The sequence below is a fragment of the Hyperolius riggenbachi genome, chromosome 4, assembly GCF_040937935.1.
Source record: "Hyperolius riggenbachi isolate aHypRig1 chromosome 4, aHypRig1.pri, whole genome shotgun sequence".
Lineage (NCBI taxonomy): Eukaryota > Metazoa > Chordata > Amphibia > Anura > Hyperoliidae > Hyperolius > Hyperolius riggenbachi.
In genome coordinates this window covers 277107901-277129788 of record NC_090649.1, presented here as the reverse complement: position 1 = coordinate 277129788, position 21888 = coordinate 277107901, and the positions used below count along the sequence as shown (strand labels likewise).

At 42.4% G+C, this 21888-nt stretch overlaps 1 protein-coding gene across 2 annotated transcripts in view; it reads left to right on the top strand.

The window, feature by feature from the left end:
- REV3L (REV3 like, DNA directed polymerase zeta catalytic subunit) overlaps positions 1 to 21888 on the top strand; it is a 235884-nt gene that overhangs the window by 118430 nt on the left and 95566 nt on the right. For both annotated transcript variants that reach the window (XM_068231311.1, XM_068231310.1), the window contains exons 7-10: positions 8704 to 8808; positions 12713 to 12797; positions 18182 to 18324; positions 20798 to 20926. In XM_068231311.1, coding sequence (XP_068087412.1) covers positions 8704 to 8808; positions 12713 to 12797; positions 18182 to 18324; positions 20798 to 20926 — 462 coding nt within the window. The remainder of the gene's footprint in view (positions 1 to 8703; positions 8809 to 12712; positions 12798 to 18181; positions 18325 to 20797; positions 20927 to 21888) is intronic.

The window sequence follows — 21888 nt, the reverse complement described above, 5'->3', positions numbered from 1 at the left end:
GTAGGCTGTGGGGTCAGTGTAGCTTAGTGTAGCTTAGTGAGGTCAGTGTAGCTTAGTGAGGTCAGTGTAGCTTAGTGTAGGTTGTGGGGTCAGTGTAGCTTAGTGTAGGCTGTAGGCTGTGGGGGAAGTGTAGCTTAGTGAGGTCAGTGTAGCTTAGTGTAGGTTGTGGGGTCAGTGTAGCTTAGTGTAGGTTGTGGGGGCAGCAGGGGTTAGTGCAGTGTATCTAGTGGGGGCAGCAGTGGTTAGTTTAGCTGGGCAGTGTAGTTTAGATGGAGACAACCTGGGGGGAAAGGACCAAAAGACGCCCCTGCACTAAAGACGCACCAAGTTACATATTTTTTTTTTCCATAGTTTTTGTCCTCTGAAACTAGGTGCGTCTTATAGTCCAGGAGCGTCTTATAGTCCGAAAAATACTATATATAATTTTCTATATATATATATATATATATATATATATATATATATATATATATATATATATATATATATATATATATATATATATATATATATATATATATATATATATATATATATATATATATATATATATATATATATATATATATGTGCTGGCACAGACTTCATCCACATCTAAGGAACACATGCAAACGCGTGCATACACTCACATTTGAGTATCAAACAATCAAACAAGTAAACACACATCACACTCACACACACAATGTCCTACACTACTGCATCCAAAGAAATCAGCAGGACTGCCAGGCAACTGGTATTGTTTAAAAGGAAATAAATATGGCAGCAACTGTATGCCTCACTTTAAAGACCAGAGTCATTCTTTTCCTATTTTTACACTGTGATTACTGTGATTGGCTCACAGTAATCATTCTCTCCTGACTGGCGTATGGAGCTCAGATGTCACTCGAGCGGGCTGCATTGGCACCAGAGCAACTAAAGCGATTAGAAGCTGTGAATAGTTGAATTATACATCCTGTGAGACTGACAACCACCACCAGGACTTAGATTTCAACTATGTTGGTCCAGAGCAGGTTTAGAAGTACTTTTAAGAGGCACTCCAGTGAAAATAATGTAATAAAAAAGTGCTTCATTTTTACAATAATTATGTATAAATGATTTAGTCAGTGTTTGCCCATTGTAAAATCTTTTAAATCCCTGATTTACATTCTGACATTTATTACATGGTGACCGTTTTACTGTTCGCAGGTGATGTAGCTGCTGCATGCTTTTTTGGCAGTTGTAAACAGTTGTAAACAGCTATTTCCCACAATGCAACACGGTTCACAGACAGGAAACTGCCAGGAGTACCGCGGTCCTCAGAGTTTCTTGTGGGAGGGGTTTCACCACAATATCAGCCATACAGCACCCCCTGATAGTCTGTTTATGAAAAGGAATAGATTTCTTATGTAAAAGGGGGTATCCGCTACTGATTGGGATAAAGTTAAATTCTTGGTTGGAGTTTCTCTTTAAGTTGCTGGCAGTTTGGCCCATTCCTCCAGATAGAACTGGTATAATTGTGACAGTTTCACTGGCTTTTGTGTTCGCACACATTTCTTCAGTTTTACCCGCAAATTTTCATTTGGATTGAGGTATGCTTGAGGTCATTACATCAAGCAGACAGACAAATGACAGCGCTCAAGGCTGCACCTGCAATGTGAACCCACAGAGGCAATGCACAAGCCTCACTGGGGCTAAATACATGCATTGAATGCAAAACAGAGGCAAATTATGTACTAATTCTAATCTAAAAATGTTGAAAGTAGATCTGAAGCAATGAATGCAACTAGCCACTAGTATACTTACGTTAAATTTGTACAGCGTGAGACATGGCAGCATTTTCAAACAGAAGTTATACATGAATGATCAATCTGCATGGATATGCAGAGCGCCAGTAACTGGACAATATTACACACCTAGCACTCACTACAGGCAAAGGTGGGTGTTAGCTTCAGTAAAGGTCAGTGTCCATTTGGAAGACTCATTTGTGATTGTTTTAAGTTCCCTGCTGAGCTCTTCAGATGTTGCTCCAGTATATCTACATAATTTTCCTTCCTCATGATACCATCAATTTCATGAAGGGCACCAGCCCCTCCCAAAGTGCAACAAAGCTCTTTGCCTTGCAATCCTCACCTTGTTTCCTTCAGACAGAATGAAGGCCATCACATTATGGCTAAACATTTTGTTTTTGGGTTTAACAGACCAGAGGACATTTATCTTGGATGTATGAGCTTTGCCCCAGTGCAACTGCAGTCTTTTTTTTTTTTTTTTTTTTATTGATGGTGGTTTTGTTTTCGGAGCTTCCTTGTTGAGCCACATTTTTGGTTATGCTGATGTAGAACTTATTTTACTGTGGGTATAAAAATGTGTCTACCTGTTTCCACCACTTCATAAGGTCCTTTACTGTGATGAGATTGATTTGCATTTTTTGTGCCAAAGTACTTACTACATAAGGCTTCCTTCCTGAGTGGCATGTGGGCTGTTTGGTTCCATTGTGTTTGCATGTTATTCTTTGCATTGATTAACCACTTGCCGACCGCCCACAGCCCATGGGCGGCGGCAAAGTGGATGCCTTAAGGACCGCAATACGCCTTAGAGCGTTGCGTCCTTTTCCTATGCCGGGGGAGCGATCGCGTCATTGATGACGCGCGCTTCCCCCGGCAACTGGCTCCGCCTACCCGCCGTAACATCCCGCCGGCCATACGGAAGCGCCGGCGGGATGTTAACCCCGCGATCGCCGCTACAAAGTGTATAATACACTTTGTAATGTATACAAAGTGTATTATACAGGCTGCCTCCTGCCCTGGTGGTCCCAGTGTCCGAGGGACCACCAGGGCAGGCTGCAGCCACCCTAGTCTGCACCCAAACACACTGATCTGCCCCCCCCCCGCCCACTGATCGCCCACAGCACCCCTCAGACCCCCCCCCCTGCTCACCCCCCAGACCCCTGTTTGCACCCAATCACCCCCCTAATAACCCATCAATCACTCCCTGTCACTATCTGTCAACGCTATTTTTTTTTATCCCCCCCCCTGCCCCCTGCCCCCTCCTGATCACCCCCCCACCCCTCAGATTCTCCCCAGGACCCCCCCAGACCCCCCCTTCCCTGTGTACTGTATGCATCTATCCCCCCTGATAACCTGTCAATCACCTGTCAATCACCCATCAATCACCCATCAATCACCCCCTGTCACTGCCACCCAACAATCAGCCCCTAACCTGCCCCTTGCGGGCAATCTGATCACCCACCCACACCAATAGATCGCCCGCAGATCCGATATCAGATCACCTCCCAAATCCATTGTTTACATCTATTCTCTCCTCTAAACACCCACTAATCACCCATCAATCACCCCCTATCACCCCCTATCACCACCTGTCACTTTTACCTATCAGATCAGACCCTAATCTGCCCCTTGCGGGCACCCAATCACCCGCCAACACGCTCAGATTGCCCTCTGACCCCCCCTTATCAATTCGCCAGTGCATTAATTACATCTGTTCTTCCCTGTAATAACCCACTGATCACCTGTCAATCACCTATCACCCCCTGTCACCCCCTGTCACTGCCACCCATCAATCAGCCCCTAACCTGCCCCTTGCGGGCAATCTGATCACTCACCCACACCAATAGATCGCCCGCAGATCCGACATCAGATCACCTCCCAAATCCATTGTTTACATCTATTCTCTCCTCTAAACACCCACTAATCACCCATCAATCACCCCCTATCACCACCTGTCACTGTTACCTATCAGATCAGACCCTAATCTCCCCCCTTGCGGGCACCCAATCACCCGCCCACACGCTCAGATTGCCCTCAGACCCCCCCCCCCCTTATCAATTCGCCAGTGCATTAATTACATCTGTTCTTCCCTGTAATAACCCACTGATCACCTGCCAATCACCTATCACCCATCAATCACCCCCTGTCACCCCCTGTCACTGCCACCCATCAATCAGCCCCTAACCTGCCCCTTGCGGGCAATCTGATCACCCACCCACACCAATAGATCGCCCGCAGATCCGACATCAGATCACCTCCCAAATCCATTGTTTACATCTATTCTCTCCTCTAAACACCCACTAATTACCCATTATTCACCCCCTATCACCACCTGTCACTTTTACCTATCAGATCAGACCCTAATCTGCCCCTTGCGGGCACCCAATCACCCGCCAACACGCTCAGATTGCCCTCTGACCCACCCTTATCAATTCACCAGTGCATTAATTACATCTGTTCTCCCCTGTAATAACCCACTGATCACCTGTCAATCACCTGCCAATCACCTATCACCAATCAATTACCCCCTGTCACTGCCACCCATCAATCAGCCCCTGTCATTGCCACCCATCAATCACCCCCTGTCACTGCCACCCATCAATCAGTCCCTAACCTGCCCCTTGCGGGCAATCTGATCACCCACCCACACCATCCGATCGCCTGCAGACCCGCAGTCAGATCACCTCCCAAGTGCATTGCATCTGTTCTCTCCTCTAAACACCCACTAATTACCCATCAATCACCCCCTGTCACTGCTACCCATCAGATTAGACCCCCATCTGCCCCTAGGGCACCCAATCACCCGCCCACACCCTCAGACCCCAGCCCTGATCACCTCGCCATTGCATTACTTGCATCTATTCCCCCCACTAATCACACCTTGAGACACCCATCAATCACCTCCTGTCACCCCCTAGCACACCTACCCATCAGATCAGGCCCTAATTTGCCCCGTGTGGGCTCCTGATCACTCGGCCAAACCCTCAGATCCCCCTCAGACCCCCTTCCGATCACCTCCCCAGTGCATTGAGTGCATCTATTTTCCCCTCTAATCACCCCCTGAGACACCCATCAATCACCTCCTGTCACCCCCCTAGCACTCCTATCCATCAGATCAGGCCCAATACAACCTGTCATCTAAAAGGCCACCCTGCTTATGACCGGTTCCACAAAATTCGGCCCCTCATAGACCACCTGTCATCAAAATTTGCAGATGCTTATACCCCTGAACAGTCATTTTGAGACATTTGGTTTCCAGACTCCTCACGGTTTTGGGCCCGTAAAATGCCAGGGCGGTATAGGAACCCCACAAGTGACCCCATTTTAGAAAAAAAGACACCCCAAGGTATTCTGTTAGGTGTATGACGAGTTCATAGAATATTTTATTTTTTGTCAAAAGTTAGCGGAAATTGATTTTTATTGTTTTTTTTTTCACAAAGTGTCATTTTTCACTAACTTGTGACTAAAAGTAAAATCTTCTATGACCTCGCCATACACCTAATGGAATACCTTGGGGTGTCTTCTTTCTAAAATGGGGTCACTTGTGGGGTTCCTATACTGCCCTGGCATTTTAGGGGCCCTAAACCGTGAGGAGTAGTGTAGAAAACAAATGCCTCAAAATGACCTGTGAATAGGACGTTAGGCCCCTTAGCGCACCTAGGCTGCAAAAAAAGTGTCACACGTGGTATCGCCGTACTCAGGAGAAGTAGTATAATGTGTTTTGGGGTGTATTTTTACACATACCCATGCTGGGTGGGAGAAATCTCTCTGTAAATGGGCAATTATGTGTAAAAAAAATCAAACAATTGTCATGTACAGAGATATTTCTACCACCCAGCATGGGTATGTGTAAAAATACACCCCAAAACACATTATACTTCTTCTCCTGAGTACGGCGGTACCACATGTGTGGCACTTTTTTACACCCTAAGTGCGCTAAGGGGCCCAAAGTCCAATGAGTACCTTTAGGATTTCACAGGTCATTTTGCGACATTTGGTTTCAAGACTACTCCTCACGGTTCAGGGCCCCTAAAATGCCAGGGCAGTATAGGAACCCCACAAATGACCCCATTCTAGAAAGGAGACAACCAAAGGTATTCCATTAGGTGTATGGCGAGGTCATAGAAGATTTTATTTTTTGTCACAAGTTAGCGGAATATGACACTTTGTGAAGAAAAACAATTCAAATCAATTTCCGCTAACCTGTGGCAAAAAATAAAATCTTCTATGAACTCACCATACTCCTAACGGAATACCTTTGGGTGTCTTCTTTGTAAAATGGGGTCATTAGTGGGGTTCCTATACTGCCCTGGCATTTTAGGGGCCCTAAACCGTGAGGAGTAGTCTTGAAACAAAAATGACCTGTGAAATCCTAAAGGTACTCATTGGACTTTGGGCCCTTTAGCGCAGTTAGGGTGCAAAAAAGTGCCACACATGTGGTATTGCCGTACTCGGGAGAAGTAGTATAATGTGTTTTGGGGTGTATTTTTACACATACCCATGCTGGGTGGGAGAAATACTTCTGTAAATGACAATCTTTTGATTTTTTTACACACAATTGTCCATTTACAGAGTTATTTCTCCCACCCAGCATGGGTATGTGTAAAAATACACCCCAAAACACATTGTACTACTTCTCCAGAGTACGGCGATACCACATGTGTGGCACTTTTTTGCACCCTAACTGCGCTAAAGGGCCCAAAGTCCAATGAGTACCTTTAGGATTTCACAGGTCATTTTGCGGAATTTGATTTCCAGACTACTCCTCATGGTTTAGGGCCCCTAAAATGCCAGGGCAGTATCAGAACCCCACAAATGACCCCATTTTAGAAAGAAGACACCCAAAGGTATTCCGTTAGGAGTATGGTGAGTTCATAGAAGTTTTTATTTTTTTGTCCCAAGTTAGCGGAAATTGATTTTAATTGTTTTTTTTCACAAAGTGTCATGTTCCGCTAACTTGTGACAAAAAATAAAATCTTCTATGAACTCACCATACTCCTAACGGAATACCTTGGGGTGTCTTCTTTCTAAAATGGGGTCATTTGTGGGGTTCCTATACTGCCCTGGCATTTTAGGGGCCCTAAACCGTGAGGAGTAGTCTTGAAACCAAATGTCGCAAAATGACCTGTGAAATCCTAAAGGTACTCATTGGACTTTGGGCCCTTTAGCGCAGTTAGGGTGCAAAAAAGTGCCACACATGTGGTATCGCCGTACTCAGGAGAAGTAGTATAATGTGTTTTGTGGTGTATTTTTACACATACCCATGCTGGGTGGGAGAAATAACTCTGTAAATGGACAATTGTGTGTAAAAAAAATGAAAACATTGTCATTCACAGAGATATTTCTCCCACCCAGCATGGGTATGTGTAAAAATACACCCCAAAACACATTATAGTACTTCTACTGAGTATGGCAATACCACATGTGTGGCACTTTTTTGCAGCCTAACTGCGCTAAGGGGTCCAAAGTCCAATGAGCACCTTTAGGCTTTACAGGGGTGCTTACAATTTAGCACCCCCCAAAATGCCAGGACAGTGAACACACCCCACAAATGACCCCATTTTGGAAAGTAGACACTTCAAGGTATTCAGAGAGGGGCATGGTGAGTCCGTGGCAGATTTCATTTTTTTTTGTCGCAAGTTAGCAGAAATGGAAACTTTTTTTTTTTCTTTTTTTTTGTCACAAGGTGTCATTTTCCGCTTACTTGTGACAAAAAATAATATCTTCTATGAACTCACTATGCCTCTCAGTGAATACTTTGGGATGTCTTCTTTCCAAAATGGGGTCATTTGGGGGGTATTTATACTATCCTGGAATTCTAGCCCCTCATGAAACATGACAGGGGGGTCAGAAAAGTCATAGATGCTTGAAAATGGGAAAATTCACTTTTTGCACCATAGTTTGTAAACGCTATAACTTTTACCCAAACCAATAAATATACACTGAATGGGTTTTTTTTTAATCAAAAACATGTTTGTCCACATTTTTCGCGCTGCATGTATACAGAAATTTTACTTTATTTGAAAAATGTCAGCACAGAAAGTTAAAAAAATCATTTTTTTGCCAAAATTCATGTCTTTTTTGCTGAATATAATAAAAAGTAAAAATCGCAGGAGCAATCAAATAGCACCAAAAGAAAGCTTTATTAGTGACAAGAAAAGGAGCCAAAATTCATTTAGGTGGTAGGTTGTATGAGCGAGCAATAAACCGTGAAAGCTGCAGTGGTCTGAATGGAAAAAAAGTGCCTGGTTCTTAAGGGGTAGAAAGACTGTGGTCCTCAAGTGGTTAATGTGGAACTTTCAGGTGTTTGGATTTTTTTCCCAAGGATAAACCACATTTTAGAGGAACACAGTTTTTGCCCCTGTGGTATGGACAGATTGTTTTTTAAACACTTTCCCACTATGTCAAGCAAAGAGGCAGTTAATTTGATGTTATGCCTTAACATGCATACGCATGACTACTCCAGTTAGGCTAAATGTCTAATTGCTTTACTAATTACCATCATTTTCTGGAATTTTCCTATCTGCTTAAAGGCACAGTTAGGGCTTGATCACATTGGGGACGATTGTGTTGCGTTAGTGCAGTGCCACCCTATGAGGGTGTTCCCACCAGCAGAATTTAACATTTTTAGAAAATTGCAATCTTGCTACATGCTTTATAAACGGCAAACTGCAGAGTGAAAGGCTTGTCAGGACTCGTTGCTTTTTCCAAAGTGTTTGCTTTGATCGGATTTTGGGAGCACATGCCATGTAGAATTAATTTGGACACTCCACCCATTACTTTTTCCTTTTGAGGTAAAAATACAAGAACAAAATCTCCCAAAATGTCACAATTCTTATTATTTAAAGGATTCCTTTGAAACAGTGTGTTTTTTATTTTTTTTATTTTTTTTAAGTAACTGAGTTGTTATTTAAGAACCATATTTTGTGTCTATTTTTAGCTCAGATCGGGAAGAATCCTGGTTTGCAGGCGATATGGGAAGATGAGAAGCAGCGTCGTAGAGAGATGGAGGAGTCTTCTCAGATCAGTCCACCAGAATCACAAGGTGAGCATTCAGAAATCACTAGTAAGTGTATTGGTAAATTAAAGCTTTCATTCAGCATTTTTAAACGACAAACAAAAATGTACAGTACGTTCTCTGAGTGTATCACAGCTTTTGTTTTGATTGTCCTCATCAAACCGCTTTTCTCCTGGTCATTTCATTTAAGCTGTAAGACTAGTTATTGACTTTGCTGCTTTCATAATTTGAACCCATTATGTCTTTCTTTTTTTTTTATTAATATACAGTTTAGTGTTGTGTTCTGATTAAAGTGTACCCAAAGCCATCCCAACATTTTGCAATAAACATGCCCCTATTTATCTTTTAATTTAAATGTACAAACCATTATAACCCACTCCCTATTCCTTGCAGCATTAATTGGACTTTTAATGGTTTATCCAGATCTGCTGGCATAGCCAGTCACAGAGGCTTTGCCCTGAAAGTTGATCTCTAGCCCATCCTGATCCCTCCATGTTATAATGTCCTTGCCTACATCCTGATGTTTTTTCTTGCATTTTCTTTTTTTTCTGTTTTATTATTAACCACTTCGCATCCAGACCTTGTTTTCCCCTTATTGACCAGAGCAGTTTTGACGCTTTAGCGGTGTCCCTATTCAATCAGCAATAACTTTATCCCTACTCACTACACCTAAATGATCTATATATCGTTTTTTTCAAGACAAACCAGGCTTTCAAGGGGGGTATTTAGTCCCAAGAACAATTTTGTTTTCTAGGCATTTTAATTGAAAAAAGGGAACAAAAATTAAAAAAATGCATTATTTCTCAGTTTTTAACAATTCCAGTTTAAAAATAAAAAGTACCACAGTTTATAAAACCATTCCACCAGTTAATGTCCCCCCTAATATAGTCAGATGTGCCCCGAGTATCAGCCCAACCTTCCCAGTTTAGCCAGATGTGACCCCAATATCGGCACCCCGGTATAGTCAGATGTGTCCCATGTATCTACCACCCCCCAGTACAGAGAGACAGTAACGCCGCCAGGATTGGCACCCCTCATTATAGGCAGTTGTGTCCCCCGGATAAAATTTCCCCCTTTATAGCCATATGTACCCCCAGAATTGCCCCCCCCACCAATTATAGCCAGATGTGCCCCCAGTATTAGGTTACCCCCTCCCCCAGATAATCAAATGATCCCCCATTTTTAGATGTCATCCCCCCCAGTTACCCAGATGCCTGGCAGTTTTTTGCACCCCCCTCCCCCCCCCCCCCCAGTGTGGGCAGCCAGATGTATGACACCCCCCCCCCCCCCCATTAGGCAGCCCCTCCGTGCACAGATGCTAAAAAAATGTAAATAAAGCCACCTCTCTCACCTTACCTCGTTCCAGCGATGAGCCTGCAGCCCGAGCATCCGATCCCAGCTCTGATCTCAGCCGCGTATTGCCGGTGACCCGGGTCCCGGCTTGATGACGTCATCAAGCCGGGACCCGGGTCACCGGCAATACGCGGCTGAGATCAGAGCTGGGATCGGATGCTCAGGCTGCAGGCTCATCGCTGGAACGAGGTAAGGTGAGAGAGGCGGCTTTATTTACATTTTTTTTAGCCATCTGTGCACGGAGGAGGGGGAGATGAAGGATCACGCTGTTTGTTACAGCGGTGATCGTTCATCCGCGGGGGGGTCACTAATTGGCTACAAGGGAACATGTTCCCTTTTGCCAATTAGTAAGGCAACCGACAGTGCCGGGGGGTGCGCTCTGAAGCGCACCTGTCCCTGCACAAAAGGGCTTAAGGCAGGTCAGTATATCTACGTGGCTGTGGCTTGGAGAGTGCCACAGCTGACGTAGATATACTGTAGTGGTGGGGAAAGTGGTTAAAAACAGTATATATTTATTAATGCAGCAGATGTATATAATAACTAAGTACATTAAACAGCAGAAGTCCGAATGTCATATCACATTGCATGCACATTATTTGTAGCACAGTGAAGACTAATCGGTCATCGTTCAATAAACACAGCAACAAGACCATTGTAAAGCAATAGTACACCTCTGCTGCAACCTGTTCGCCCCACTTCCCTTGACCAGCCAGAGACCATAAAGGTCACTTTTGCTTGCGTTTTCTAAAATCACCCAGCATAGCTGCTGCCTTATTTCTCTCATGACACCTGTACCTCAGTGAATGGCCCATAGTACTTGGTTTCCAGAACATGCTCGTTTTTCTTGAAATAAAACAAACAAAAACTGATTATGAGCTTTATGAGTTTATCTCTAATGTCCAACAGACCAAGGCACCTGCCTGCTAAACATTACTAAATATATTCACATTTCCTATAATGCAGACTGAACACACAGAAAATAAAACATGAAAATATCATCTTGAAAGCAGATGACCAAACCATCACTCTTGAAACCCCCCCCCCCCCCCTTAATCCTTATAATCTCCCCTAACAAAGAAAAGTTCATAGATGTATGCTATCCACATTGCTACAGTGCCCATTAACAGTGCAATTTTTGGGAATCCATCTTATATAATCTGATAATTCAAATCAAAAGAAAGTATCATATATAATTGCTCCACTGCATTAAAGAAACTTCCAGTCCTGTCTATGAAACAAATCTGCCACGCTAATCAGCCACTTGCTTAGGAAATTGACGGGCCTTCCAGCCTCTCAGTTTTTGTTCAAGATGATCTGAATATTCTGATGGAAAACACCATCATTCACTAAAAATTGTACCATTGGTGTTCACCTTTATCCTACCCAGTATTGTTTGTTGGGAACAGCGTGGCTGGTGGCTTTTCACCTAGCAGCACTAATTTTCCAGATTCAAATCTTAGCCAGGGCTTATGTGAATAAAGTTTCCATATTCTCTCCGTTTGCATTTGTTTCATTTGGCTATTACAGTTTCTTCCCATGTTAAAAAATAAAATAAAAAATCATACTGTTAATTGATTTCCACGCCACTAAAGTTGGACTTAGACCATACTTGTATATCCGTCTGTGCTCAGAACGGAGAATTTTGTATTGGTTACCCATGAGATTCTAGTAGGCCATGCTGTAATATGTATCTTGGTCCTGCCATTAACTGTTCTAGATATGAAGCTTTGCCTAATATGTATGCCTCCTTACCAATGATTGTCTGTAATCCGATATTGCTGCACTTTGCATGTTGCAAGGTAACGGTGTTCTTCAGGTTACAATTGTTTAAGACTGCTCTGGAAATGTAAATGGAGATGTCTATTATGTCTTTCTTGTGCTTCAATAAACTTATTTTTGTTGGCAAAAAAAGTTGGACTAAAGGTGCGTACACACATGCGACTATAGTCGTTTGTAACGATCGTTCCCCGATCTTTACCAACGACGATCGTTACAAAAAACGAACCACCGACTATTAAGGCAAACGACGAACGAGCCAAATCGCTACAAAAGAAAGTTCTGTCTCGGCGGATTTAAACCAACGACGATCGTTTGCAAAAGTAGTACATCGTTGGAAACGATCGTTCGTACTAGGCTTGACATGCGCATTTCACTATTTCTCCATGGAACTTCTCATTTTTATGCGCAGGCGCAATAGTTGCTTTCTGTGATGTAACGTTCGTTCTAACGATCAGATCGTTACACACATTTTAAAACTACCTTTACTTAGGTCGTTCTTTCATCAATTAAAAGTTCGTTCGTCGTTCTTAACGAACGATCGTTGTCGCATGTGTGTACGTAGCATAAGACTGTGATATGGACTTTTTACCGTTTCTGTAGTAAAAAACGGTATATGCACCATATGTTAAAATATATTAATGACTTTAATCCTACAGATAGGCAAATTCTGGATCTTTGCTATACATTTTAATGGAAACAAAGAATTGTTTCCTGCGCATAAGTCTACATGCATCATTGTAAATGTATCTATGGTGACTTGGTTGGTGCTGAGTAACTTCTGCATTCTTTTTGTCTTAAGATCATGGATTCATTGCTGTGTCCGAAAGTGAAAAAATCTTTCAGAAGAGGCTAAAAGAAATCTTAAAACAAAATGACTTCTCTGTGTAAGTACAGCATAAATCTAAGGGTACGGTATAGGCATTAGAAGGATCACCTAAGCCAGTAAGTAGTAAGGATCAGTGAGATGCATGTAAATAGCATGTAACTTGGAACAGTGGCTGCAGTGTTTGGCTGAGTTTTCATCTCAGTGGATGGGGACATTGTTCACAGAACACTATCAACTGATGGCCAGGGAGGCCCCTTTGAAACAAGCAGTTTTCATTTGCTCTTAAAGTCCAAATGCAGGAGTTTTTTGGGGTTTTTTCTTATGCGCACGCAGTAGAACATTATTTTAAATTAAATGTGCCCCCCAAAAAATGTTCGTAAAATTCCTTGCAGTTTTCACAAAACAAAAAAAAGGGAAGTGGCTGCTGTACCAGTTTATAAATATTTAAAGAACTCTTACTACCTGCTCAGGTCTTTCCTCCTAGTAATGTTGTAGTCCTGCCGTATGAATTGTAGGCATACATTATGTATTCTAGATTTAGACGCTGGATTCAGCATACCTTACAAATCTAATGAAAATGTATGCTATGCCGATCAGTAACTGTCATGTTATTGTTTGGACATGTAAATTCTAGCACAAGGTGGTGAAACCATCAGTAATTCCCATATTTGTTTTCCATTAACTTAAAGAGGAACTTTAGTAAAAAGGGGGGGAAAATCAATGCATTGCAAGGTGAGAAGTTAAAAAATATGAGGGTTCAAGAAATTACTGATATTTGTCATGTAATTTGTTCATGTTGTTTGATCCACAATGAGCCTGCACGTCATTATCTTTACTACTGGCAGACAAGAACAAGACCGCAACAACTGCCATTATCTATAACCACACCCACTAACTTTGCGATTCGCTAAAAGGTGTTTTTTTTTATAGATATACATATGCACAGAGGGAGATACTTGGCAGCAGGCATGGGCTTACTAGTCGTAATCCGCCAGGAGAAAAGCGCAATATAAATTTTATTTGTCTTGTCTAGTCTACTTGAATTCGAAATTAAAACAAAGTCTAATGACTTCACCTGTGACCGTGGGATAGGGGGGCTAACTTACTCAGAAGTCTTTGGGCCATCTGCATTCCATTACACGTGATAGGTGTTCCACCACTTCCGTGCTTCCTCCTTCCGGCTTGAAAAAGGAAGCGTGTCGGTGAGTAATGCAATGCGGCTTTCATTACGCCTATCACACCTAATGGGATGCAGATGACCCAAAGACTTCTGGGTAAGTTAACCCCCCATCCCGTGGTCACATGTGAAGTCAGACTTTATTTGAATTTCAAATTCGAGTAGATTACTACTCAAAAGCCCATGCCTACTTGGCAGTTGGAAACAGCTCTTATTTCTCAGGTAAGCAGGTAACTGTGAGAGGCTGAGGATTTATGCACCAAGAAAAATGTGTTTCACTTTTGGTTTGCAAAATAAAAAATAAATAAATATAAATATATATATATATATATATATATATATATATATATATATATATATATATATATATATATATATATATATATATATATATATATATATATATATATATATATATCTCATTTTATTCTGGGACAAATCCTGCCTTGGTAGAATTAGGTTGGTCCATTTTCAAGATGCATACATTTGCATACAAATTTGCATAATCCTGCATCAACTTTAAATTATTTGCATTTCATTGACCATTTCTAATTCTGAGCAGAGACCACTCACCTCCTCCATTATGAACACAGTTTGTCATCTTTGAAGTGTCCATGTTGCTATCAGTCAGTGTGAAAATTGAATAACAAGACCTCCTGCTTTGCACAGCTGGTTTCTCATCTAGGAAGATCAAGTACTGGGCAATCTCTTCTGAAATGTAGAGTACACTTTTAAAGAGACACTTAAAGAGAGAAGCGAAAAAAAAATTATTTTATTATGATTTGTATGTGTAGTACAGCTAAGAAATAAAACATTAAAATCAGATACATCAGTCTAATTGTTTCCAGTACAGGAAGAGTTGAGAAACTCCAGTTGTTATCTCTATGCAAACAAGCCATTAAGCTTTCCGACTAAGTTAGTCGTGGAGAGGGCTGTTATCTGACTTTTATTATCTCAACTGTAAGTGAACTTTTTAATTTTTCTCTGCTAGAGGAGAGGTCATTACTTCACAGACTGCTCTGAAAGAATCATTTTGAATGCTGAGTGTTGTGTAATCTGCACATATTATAGAATAATGCAATGTTAGAAAAAACACTATATACCTGAAAATAAAAGTATGAGAATATTTTCTTTGCTGCTAATCTTCTAGAAATTATTCATAGTACACAACCAATTAATTATATCATATATTTTTTTCGCTTCAGTGTCTCTTTAAGGCTAGACATTAAAAGCATTTTATGCTTATGCTTGCTTTGAAAATTTATAAACGGCTCAAATTGAGAAGAAAAGGTAATTTTTTAAATCTTTAAATTTGGTAAACATTTATGTAGTACTAATACATGCTTATAGGCTACCCACTTTTTTCACAAGAGTTTAATATAACTTTAATGTAAGCCCAGGTGGCCCTGGGGACAGAAAATGATCTACAGCAATGTAAATTGTACTGTCAGTATTTTATGCTTTCTGTGTACCTGTTGAAGTGCTTTGCCCACTTCCTGTCAGGACAGAAAGATGAAATACCTCTTTGGTGTAAGCACAGACAACAATAAAACTAAGGGCTCGTTCCCACTATCGCGAATCCGCATGCGTCCAATGCATGCGGATTCGCACATGTAATGCAAGTGGATGGGCCTGTTTCCACTGTAGCGTTGTTGAGGTGCGTTTATTTCAGCGGTAAAAAAACGCACAAAAGAGCCAACGAATTCGCCTGCGAGTGGAATGCATGCGAATCGCCGCTAATGTATTTAATAGGAAATTCGCATGCGGCTATGGTATGCGAATTTTCATGCGAATTCGCATAGGTACCAATGTAAATTCACACAGGCAGTGACATGGTTAAAATCGCATATACCTTCACCTATGCGAATTCGCATGCGAATTCGCGGCAAAAACGCATGGGAAATCGCATCCGCATGCGATTTCATCAGCGGTGGAATCCAGGCGATTCCGCACCGCAATAGTGGAAACAAGCCCTAAGAGTTTCTACCTTTAAATATTACATGCCAGATTGCCATGCCTACATGTCAATTGTTGTAATGTTCTGATTCTGACAGCAGAAAAGCCTTTATACAGGCTGCCTCATTCTTTCAAACAGGTTATGTTCTGAGAGATTGTAAGCTCCCTGTGTCTTGTTATAATGGTGAAATGTAGATAAATGATTTATTTTCGGACAACTCTGGATTTGGACATAAATATAGCAGCAAAAATAGGTATTAAAAAAAACGATCCAGTAAAGCAAATGTTGTACATGTAGACAATTTTTGTTTGTATAGATGAAAAATTGTTACTTAAAGGGGAACTTCGGCCTAAACAAACATACTGTCATCAAGTTACATTAGTTATGTTAATTAGAATAGATAGGTAATATAATCTCTTACCCACCCTGTTTTAAAAGAACAGGCAAATGTTTGTGATTTATGGGGGCTGCTATCTTTGTCATGGGGGCAGCCATCTTTTTGGTTGAAAGGAGGTGACAAGGAGCAGGAGACACAGCTCCAACTGTCCTGTGTCCTGATCACCCCTCCCAGCTGCACACGCTAGGCTTCAAATGTCAAATTCAAAATGTAAAAAAAAAAAAAAATTGCACCAAAACAGCAGAAAGAGAACAACAAAAGCAGAAATCCCATCATGCTTTGCACAGCATCAGGGAAAAAAAGCCCGGGCAGTTTTCTTCTGTGCAGCTAAAAATAAGGTTTGTATAAGAGAAACAAAGTTCTGATGCTGTGAAACTGTTAAAAAAACACAAAGCTTTTTCAGTGCTGCTGAGTCGATTTTTAGTCCGGATGTTCACTTTAAGTTTGTAAGTAGGAGACTGACTGTATTCTAGTTTTGAGGCCTGAATGTGCCTTGAAAGTATGGATATTATCTTGCACTAGGAATGCTCTGATGAACACTCACATTTCTGAGGCACCATTGCTGAAAGTGTATAGTTTGATTGGAATAAAATGTCTTACATTTTATCTATTGCCTAGCATAGCACTGCATGCATTATATAATATTTTATTCCTTTACCACATACACAAGTATCTTCAGCTATTCTCAGGGGCGTTGCTAGGTTCCTGGGAGATCCGGGGCACAATGAGGGAATGATTGTGCGGCATGCCACGGCAAAAAATGGGCGTGGCCATGTCACAGGAAAGTGGGCGTGGTCATAGGTGGGGTCAAATGTACATGAACATAGCAGTAGTATAACAAATATATTCAATAGGCAGTATTTCACATAAATAAGCCCCTTAGCTGGCTTCCGTATTGTCTTCGGCTGGCTGGCCAGTTTGCTGTACTTGGCTGGGGGTTATGCGGGGCTTGCTGGTGGTGATGCTGGGCTTGCTGGTGGTGATGCTATGCTAGCCTGGCTGGTAGTGATGCTGTGCTGGCATAGCTGGCGTTGATGCTGTGGCCTGGCTGGCGATGATGCTGAGCTGTCTGTCTTTGGTGGGTGCTGGGCCTGGGGCTTTGCTGGGTTGGGCAGTTTGCTGAGGACTTTGCTGGGCTGGGAGCATTTTTGGGTGCTTTGCTGGGTGCTTTGCTTGGCTGTACGCTTTGCTGGGCTGGGGCCTGGGATCTTTGCTGGGGCCCAGGGGCTTTCCTAGGCTGGGGATTTGCTTTGCTGGGGGCTTTGCTGAGGCCCAGGGGCTTTGCTGGGTGCTTTATGCTGGGCTGAGGGGCTTTGCTATGCTGGGCTGGGAGGCTTTGCTTTGCTGGGGGGTTTTGCTATGCTGAGCTGGGCGTTTTGTTATGCTGGGCTTGGGGGCTTTTTATGCTGAGCTGGGCGCTTTGTTATGCTTTGCTGGGGGGCTTTCTATGCTGAGCTTGGCGCTTTGTTATGCTGGGCTGGGGGGCTTTCTATTCTGAGCTGGTGGGCTTTGCAGGGCTGGGCGGGAACAGGGAGGGCTGGTTGCAGCACTACAGACCTCGGATCGCAGTGACTGGGGAAGACAGAGCTGCTCTGCCTTCCCCAGTCCGCCACCATCTGAGAGGTCTGATCATAGCAGGAGCGGGGAGCCGAGGTGCGCACACTGCGGAGGGAGGGAGGCAGGTCACCTGACTACATAGTATCCAGGGCACCAATGCAACAGGTTTGGGGGGAGTGCCCCGGATAAAAAACCCTAGCGACGCCACTGGCTATTCTACTATACTGCCTGTAAATGTAGGAAATGTAGTAGAAGTGTAGAGGTGAAATGTGTGTCTTACCTATACTATGTAATGTACGACTTTGCAATTGTTGATTTTTGTGTACATTGTCATTCTGTATTTTTTTCAAACAGGACCCTGTCTAACTCTGTGGACCTCAGCAACATATCAGATGATTTCTCTGTAGAGCTGACCTTGCATTCACAGCTGAAGTCTATGGAGTCCATTCCTTGTACACCGGCTAACTTGGTGGAGGTACACAGGGACCAGCAGGAACGTAAGAGCGTTTCACACAACTTTTTTGTTGACTTAAAGAGGAACTGTAGGGAAAATAACATATCAAATAAAATTGATTTTGCTTTTTTCCTTTTTTTTTTTTTTTTTTCTTTTTTTTTTTTTTACAATATTCATTTAATCTTTTTCATTTAACTTTATTTATAAATAGTCATTGTTTGCCAATTGTAAAATCTTTCCTCACCCCAATTTATATTCTGAAATGTATTATCGACAGCAACATCATGGAATCATGGGAATGCATTGAAACTGAATGCATTTACGATTTTCTAAAAAAAAAAGCAATCGTAGTTCTGCTGCATTTTTCCTATGTTTTGATTGAGCCCAACCTAGTGAAAATCGCAAATCGTGGAATGCAAAACGCATTTGCGATTTTGTTTTACGATTTTTGGTGAGAAAGAGCCCTGAATGCATAATTTTGCATGCGTAGTTATGCAGCTTGAAGATGGATCAATCAAATTCCCCGTTGACCTATTTTGATTGGTTCATTTTCAAGCTGCATTAAATTTGCCTAATCCGGCATCAACTCAGAATTATTTGCCCCTGACTATCCCGGTTTCCCTGTATGAAGGAGGGCCAGTACTGTTTAGTCTGGTGGTTCTGTTTTGTGTACATGAGTGCCATAACCTCTCAGTGCTAACTGCCCACTCACTCACCTGCTACTTGTTTGCTGCTTTTACTTCCTAAGTGCAGTGTAAATATTAGCGAAAGCTAAAGCTTATTAGCCTTAGGTCTTGGTGTTCCCGTTGCTGAATTACATCTGTGAGTATTTGGTGGATTTTATGCACTTGTCTTTTTATTTTTGTTGGGTTACTGGCGAGCTTATGTAAGTGTTGGGGGCTGGAGTAGAATGCTAGTTTATGGGGTAATGGGGAAGTATTGGGGGCTGTGGTATAGCTAGATTATTGAGGGGGTATTTTTATTTACATTGGGGGTATTACAGCTTAGTTATGGAGAGGGCATAGTTTTCTGTTTTATGTCAAGAAAAATGTAGTTTTTTGCTGATATTTGTATTGCATGGTTAGTTGCTGCCGGCTGTTGTGTTGACAACCGTACCACAGCGCTATCTATGCTGAGCTGACAGTACTAGAAAAAAAATTAAGCATGTTTTATATAGCTTCTGTTTATGCTGTGGAGAATTACTGGTAAGTGTTATTGCTGAGGAGATCTAAATGGTGCCAGAGAAGCTAATAGAAGCAGGAGGAAAGAAAATCCTATTCACATTTAGAATGTTGTGAAGTTGTTTCTATTTTTTATAGCATGACTTTGTTGTGGCTTTAAGCATTTCTTGCAGCATAGTTGCCTGCTTGGAGCCCACTTGTATGCATATTTTACAGGCATTCTACTTGGCTAGCTCATGTTCTTTCCAGATACATTCCAGAAAGAACATCTGTTCATTCTGTGGGCATTTTATGACTTCAGTAATCTAATTTCCACATGTACTGTACTGAGTACATGGAAGGATTCTTCACACTTTGTTTATTATGGATTTTCTTCTGCAGTGTGAAGATGATTTCACTGTGTAAATGTACATCTCCTCTACTTATTACTTTGTGTTTATTTGTTTGTATTTACTGTTTTTCCCCTAAAAAGACAACTTTGTCCATATTGCACCCACAGCATTATAAATAGAAAATACAGTATTACTACCTAGCTACACCTCCATCATTGTTTAACATTTTTGATAAGTGGGTTGCTGCATCAAATTCATTCTACCACCCTCTTTAAATACACAAAATGCAGAACGCATGACAAGCACATACATAACTTGTGATGTGTAACTCTTTGTGCCTCCTGTGTTCTGCCTGTGCCTCCACTGTTCCCATTGTGACCCATTTGTGCCTACTGTGTCCCCCCTGTGTCTCACTGTCCCAGTTTTGACCCCTTTGTGCTAACTGTATCCCCATTGTTACCCCTTTGTGCCTGCTTTTCCCCATTGCCTCTACTGTCCCCATTGTGACCTCTTTGTGCCTACTGTGTCCCTCTGTGCCTCCACTGTCCCAATTGTGACCCCTTTGGGCCTTCTGCTCCCCTCATGTGTCTGCACTGTTCCCATTGTTACCCCTTTGTGCCTACTGTCCCCCAATTGCCCGCACTGTCCCTATTATGACCCCTTCTGCCTACTGTTACTGCTGTGCCTCCACTGTCCCCATTGTGATCCCATTTGTGCCTACTGTGTCCCCTCTGTGCCTCCACTGTCCCCATTGTGACACCTTTATGCCTACTGCCCTCTCCCCCCCCCCCCCTGTGCCTCCACTGTCCCCATTGTGACTCCTGTCCCAGAACATTGGGTGGTCCTTTGATATGACTTTCCACCACTTCCAAGTTTCAGCATACAGTGTCACGTGCCTGCTTCTTTGACAATATTGAAGGTTTAATTGCCATCCCCTTTATACGTTATATAATTGTATTTTTTGTAAGTAAACAAAATGACATGTAATGTCTCTCACTTTCAGGGCCTGAACATGCTGAAGATTATGGCCATGCAGATGCTGTAATTGATGAAGAAGCTATTTTAAATATCATGGAAACAAGTCAGTGTTTTGATCCCATCTCTCAAAGGCTGAGTCAGTCTCCAGTCTTCTGTAAGTAATTTTCTGTTTTACCACAAGCAAAGCTAGGCATACACTGTGCAATTAGTGGTAGATCAGGTAAATAATCACTATCAACATGATATTGGTCATTTACCTGGTCTACTATCTTGAATTTGTAGTCATCAGACAGACAAGATTTCAACAGAAATCCTGTCTATTATTGATTGCATCTGTGCAAATACTAGCATTGTACTGGCTCACAGAGTAGAAACAGTGCAATGCAGCCATTGCTGACATACTGCTCCTGCTTACAGAGCCGGCAATTCCATAGGAATAAACTGGGCAATGGCCCAGGGCCCCAGATCTGGCTTACAGCACCCCAGATCTCCACCCAAATTGATGGTGGAATCCTTCAGAGTGTTAGCAGTCGTACCTCCATGACCTGGTGGCATGCTAGGTGAGGGAAGGTGCTGCATGGATTTGGTGTGTGTGTGTGTGTGTGTGTGTGTGTGTGTGTGTGTGTGTGTGTGTGTGTGTGTGTGTGTGTGTGTGTGTGTGTGTGTGTGTGTGTGTGTGTGTGTGTGTGTGTGTGTGTGTGTGTGTGTGTGTGTGTGTGTGTGTGTGTGTGTGTGTGTGTGTGTGTGTGTGTGTGTGTGTGTGTGTGTGTGTGTGATAGGTAGGTGGTCAGGTCTTTGAGGCCCTCTTCAATTCTTCCACAGGGATGGGATGTAGATATGACCTGGTTTACATCTCCAGTGGTTATAGGCAAAGAGATTTTGGTGCCCTAAACTCCGCCATCTGCTGAACTCACAAATCCTGACACGAATGCATGTTTGCAGGTTCACTGGCTGGAGGTGTAACTGTGCCAGGTGGAGTCAGGTAATTGCTATAGACAAGTAGCTAGTAGATGGCTATTCACCTGCCAGTGGGTTGGAAGAAAGTGTTCAAGGCTTTGTTGGTTATCTCCAGCTGCAAGACAGAGTGAAAGTGACGATGAGTAGAATGTGATTTAT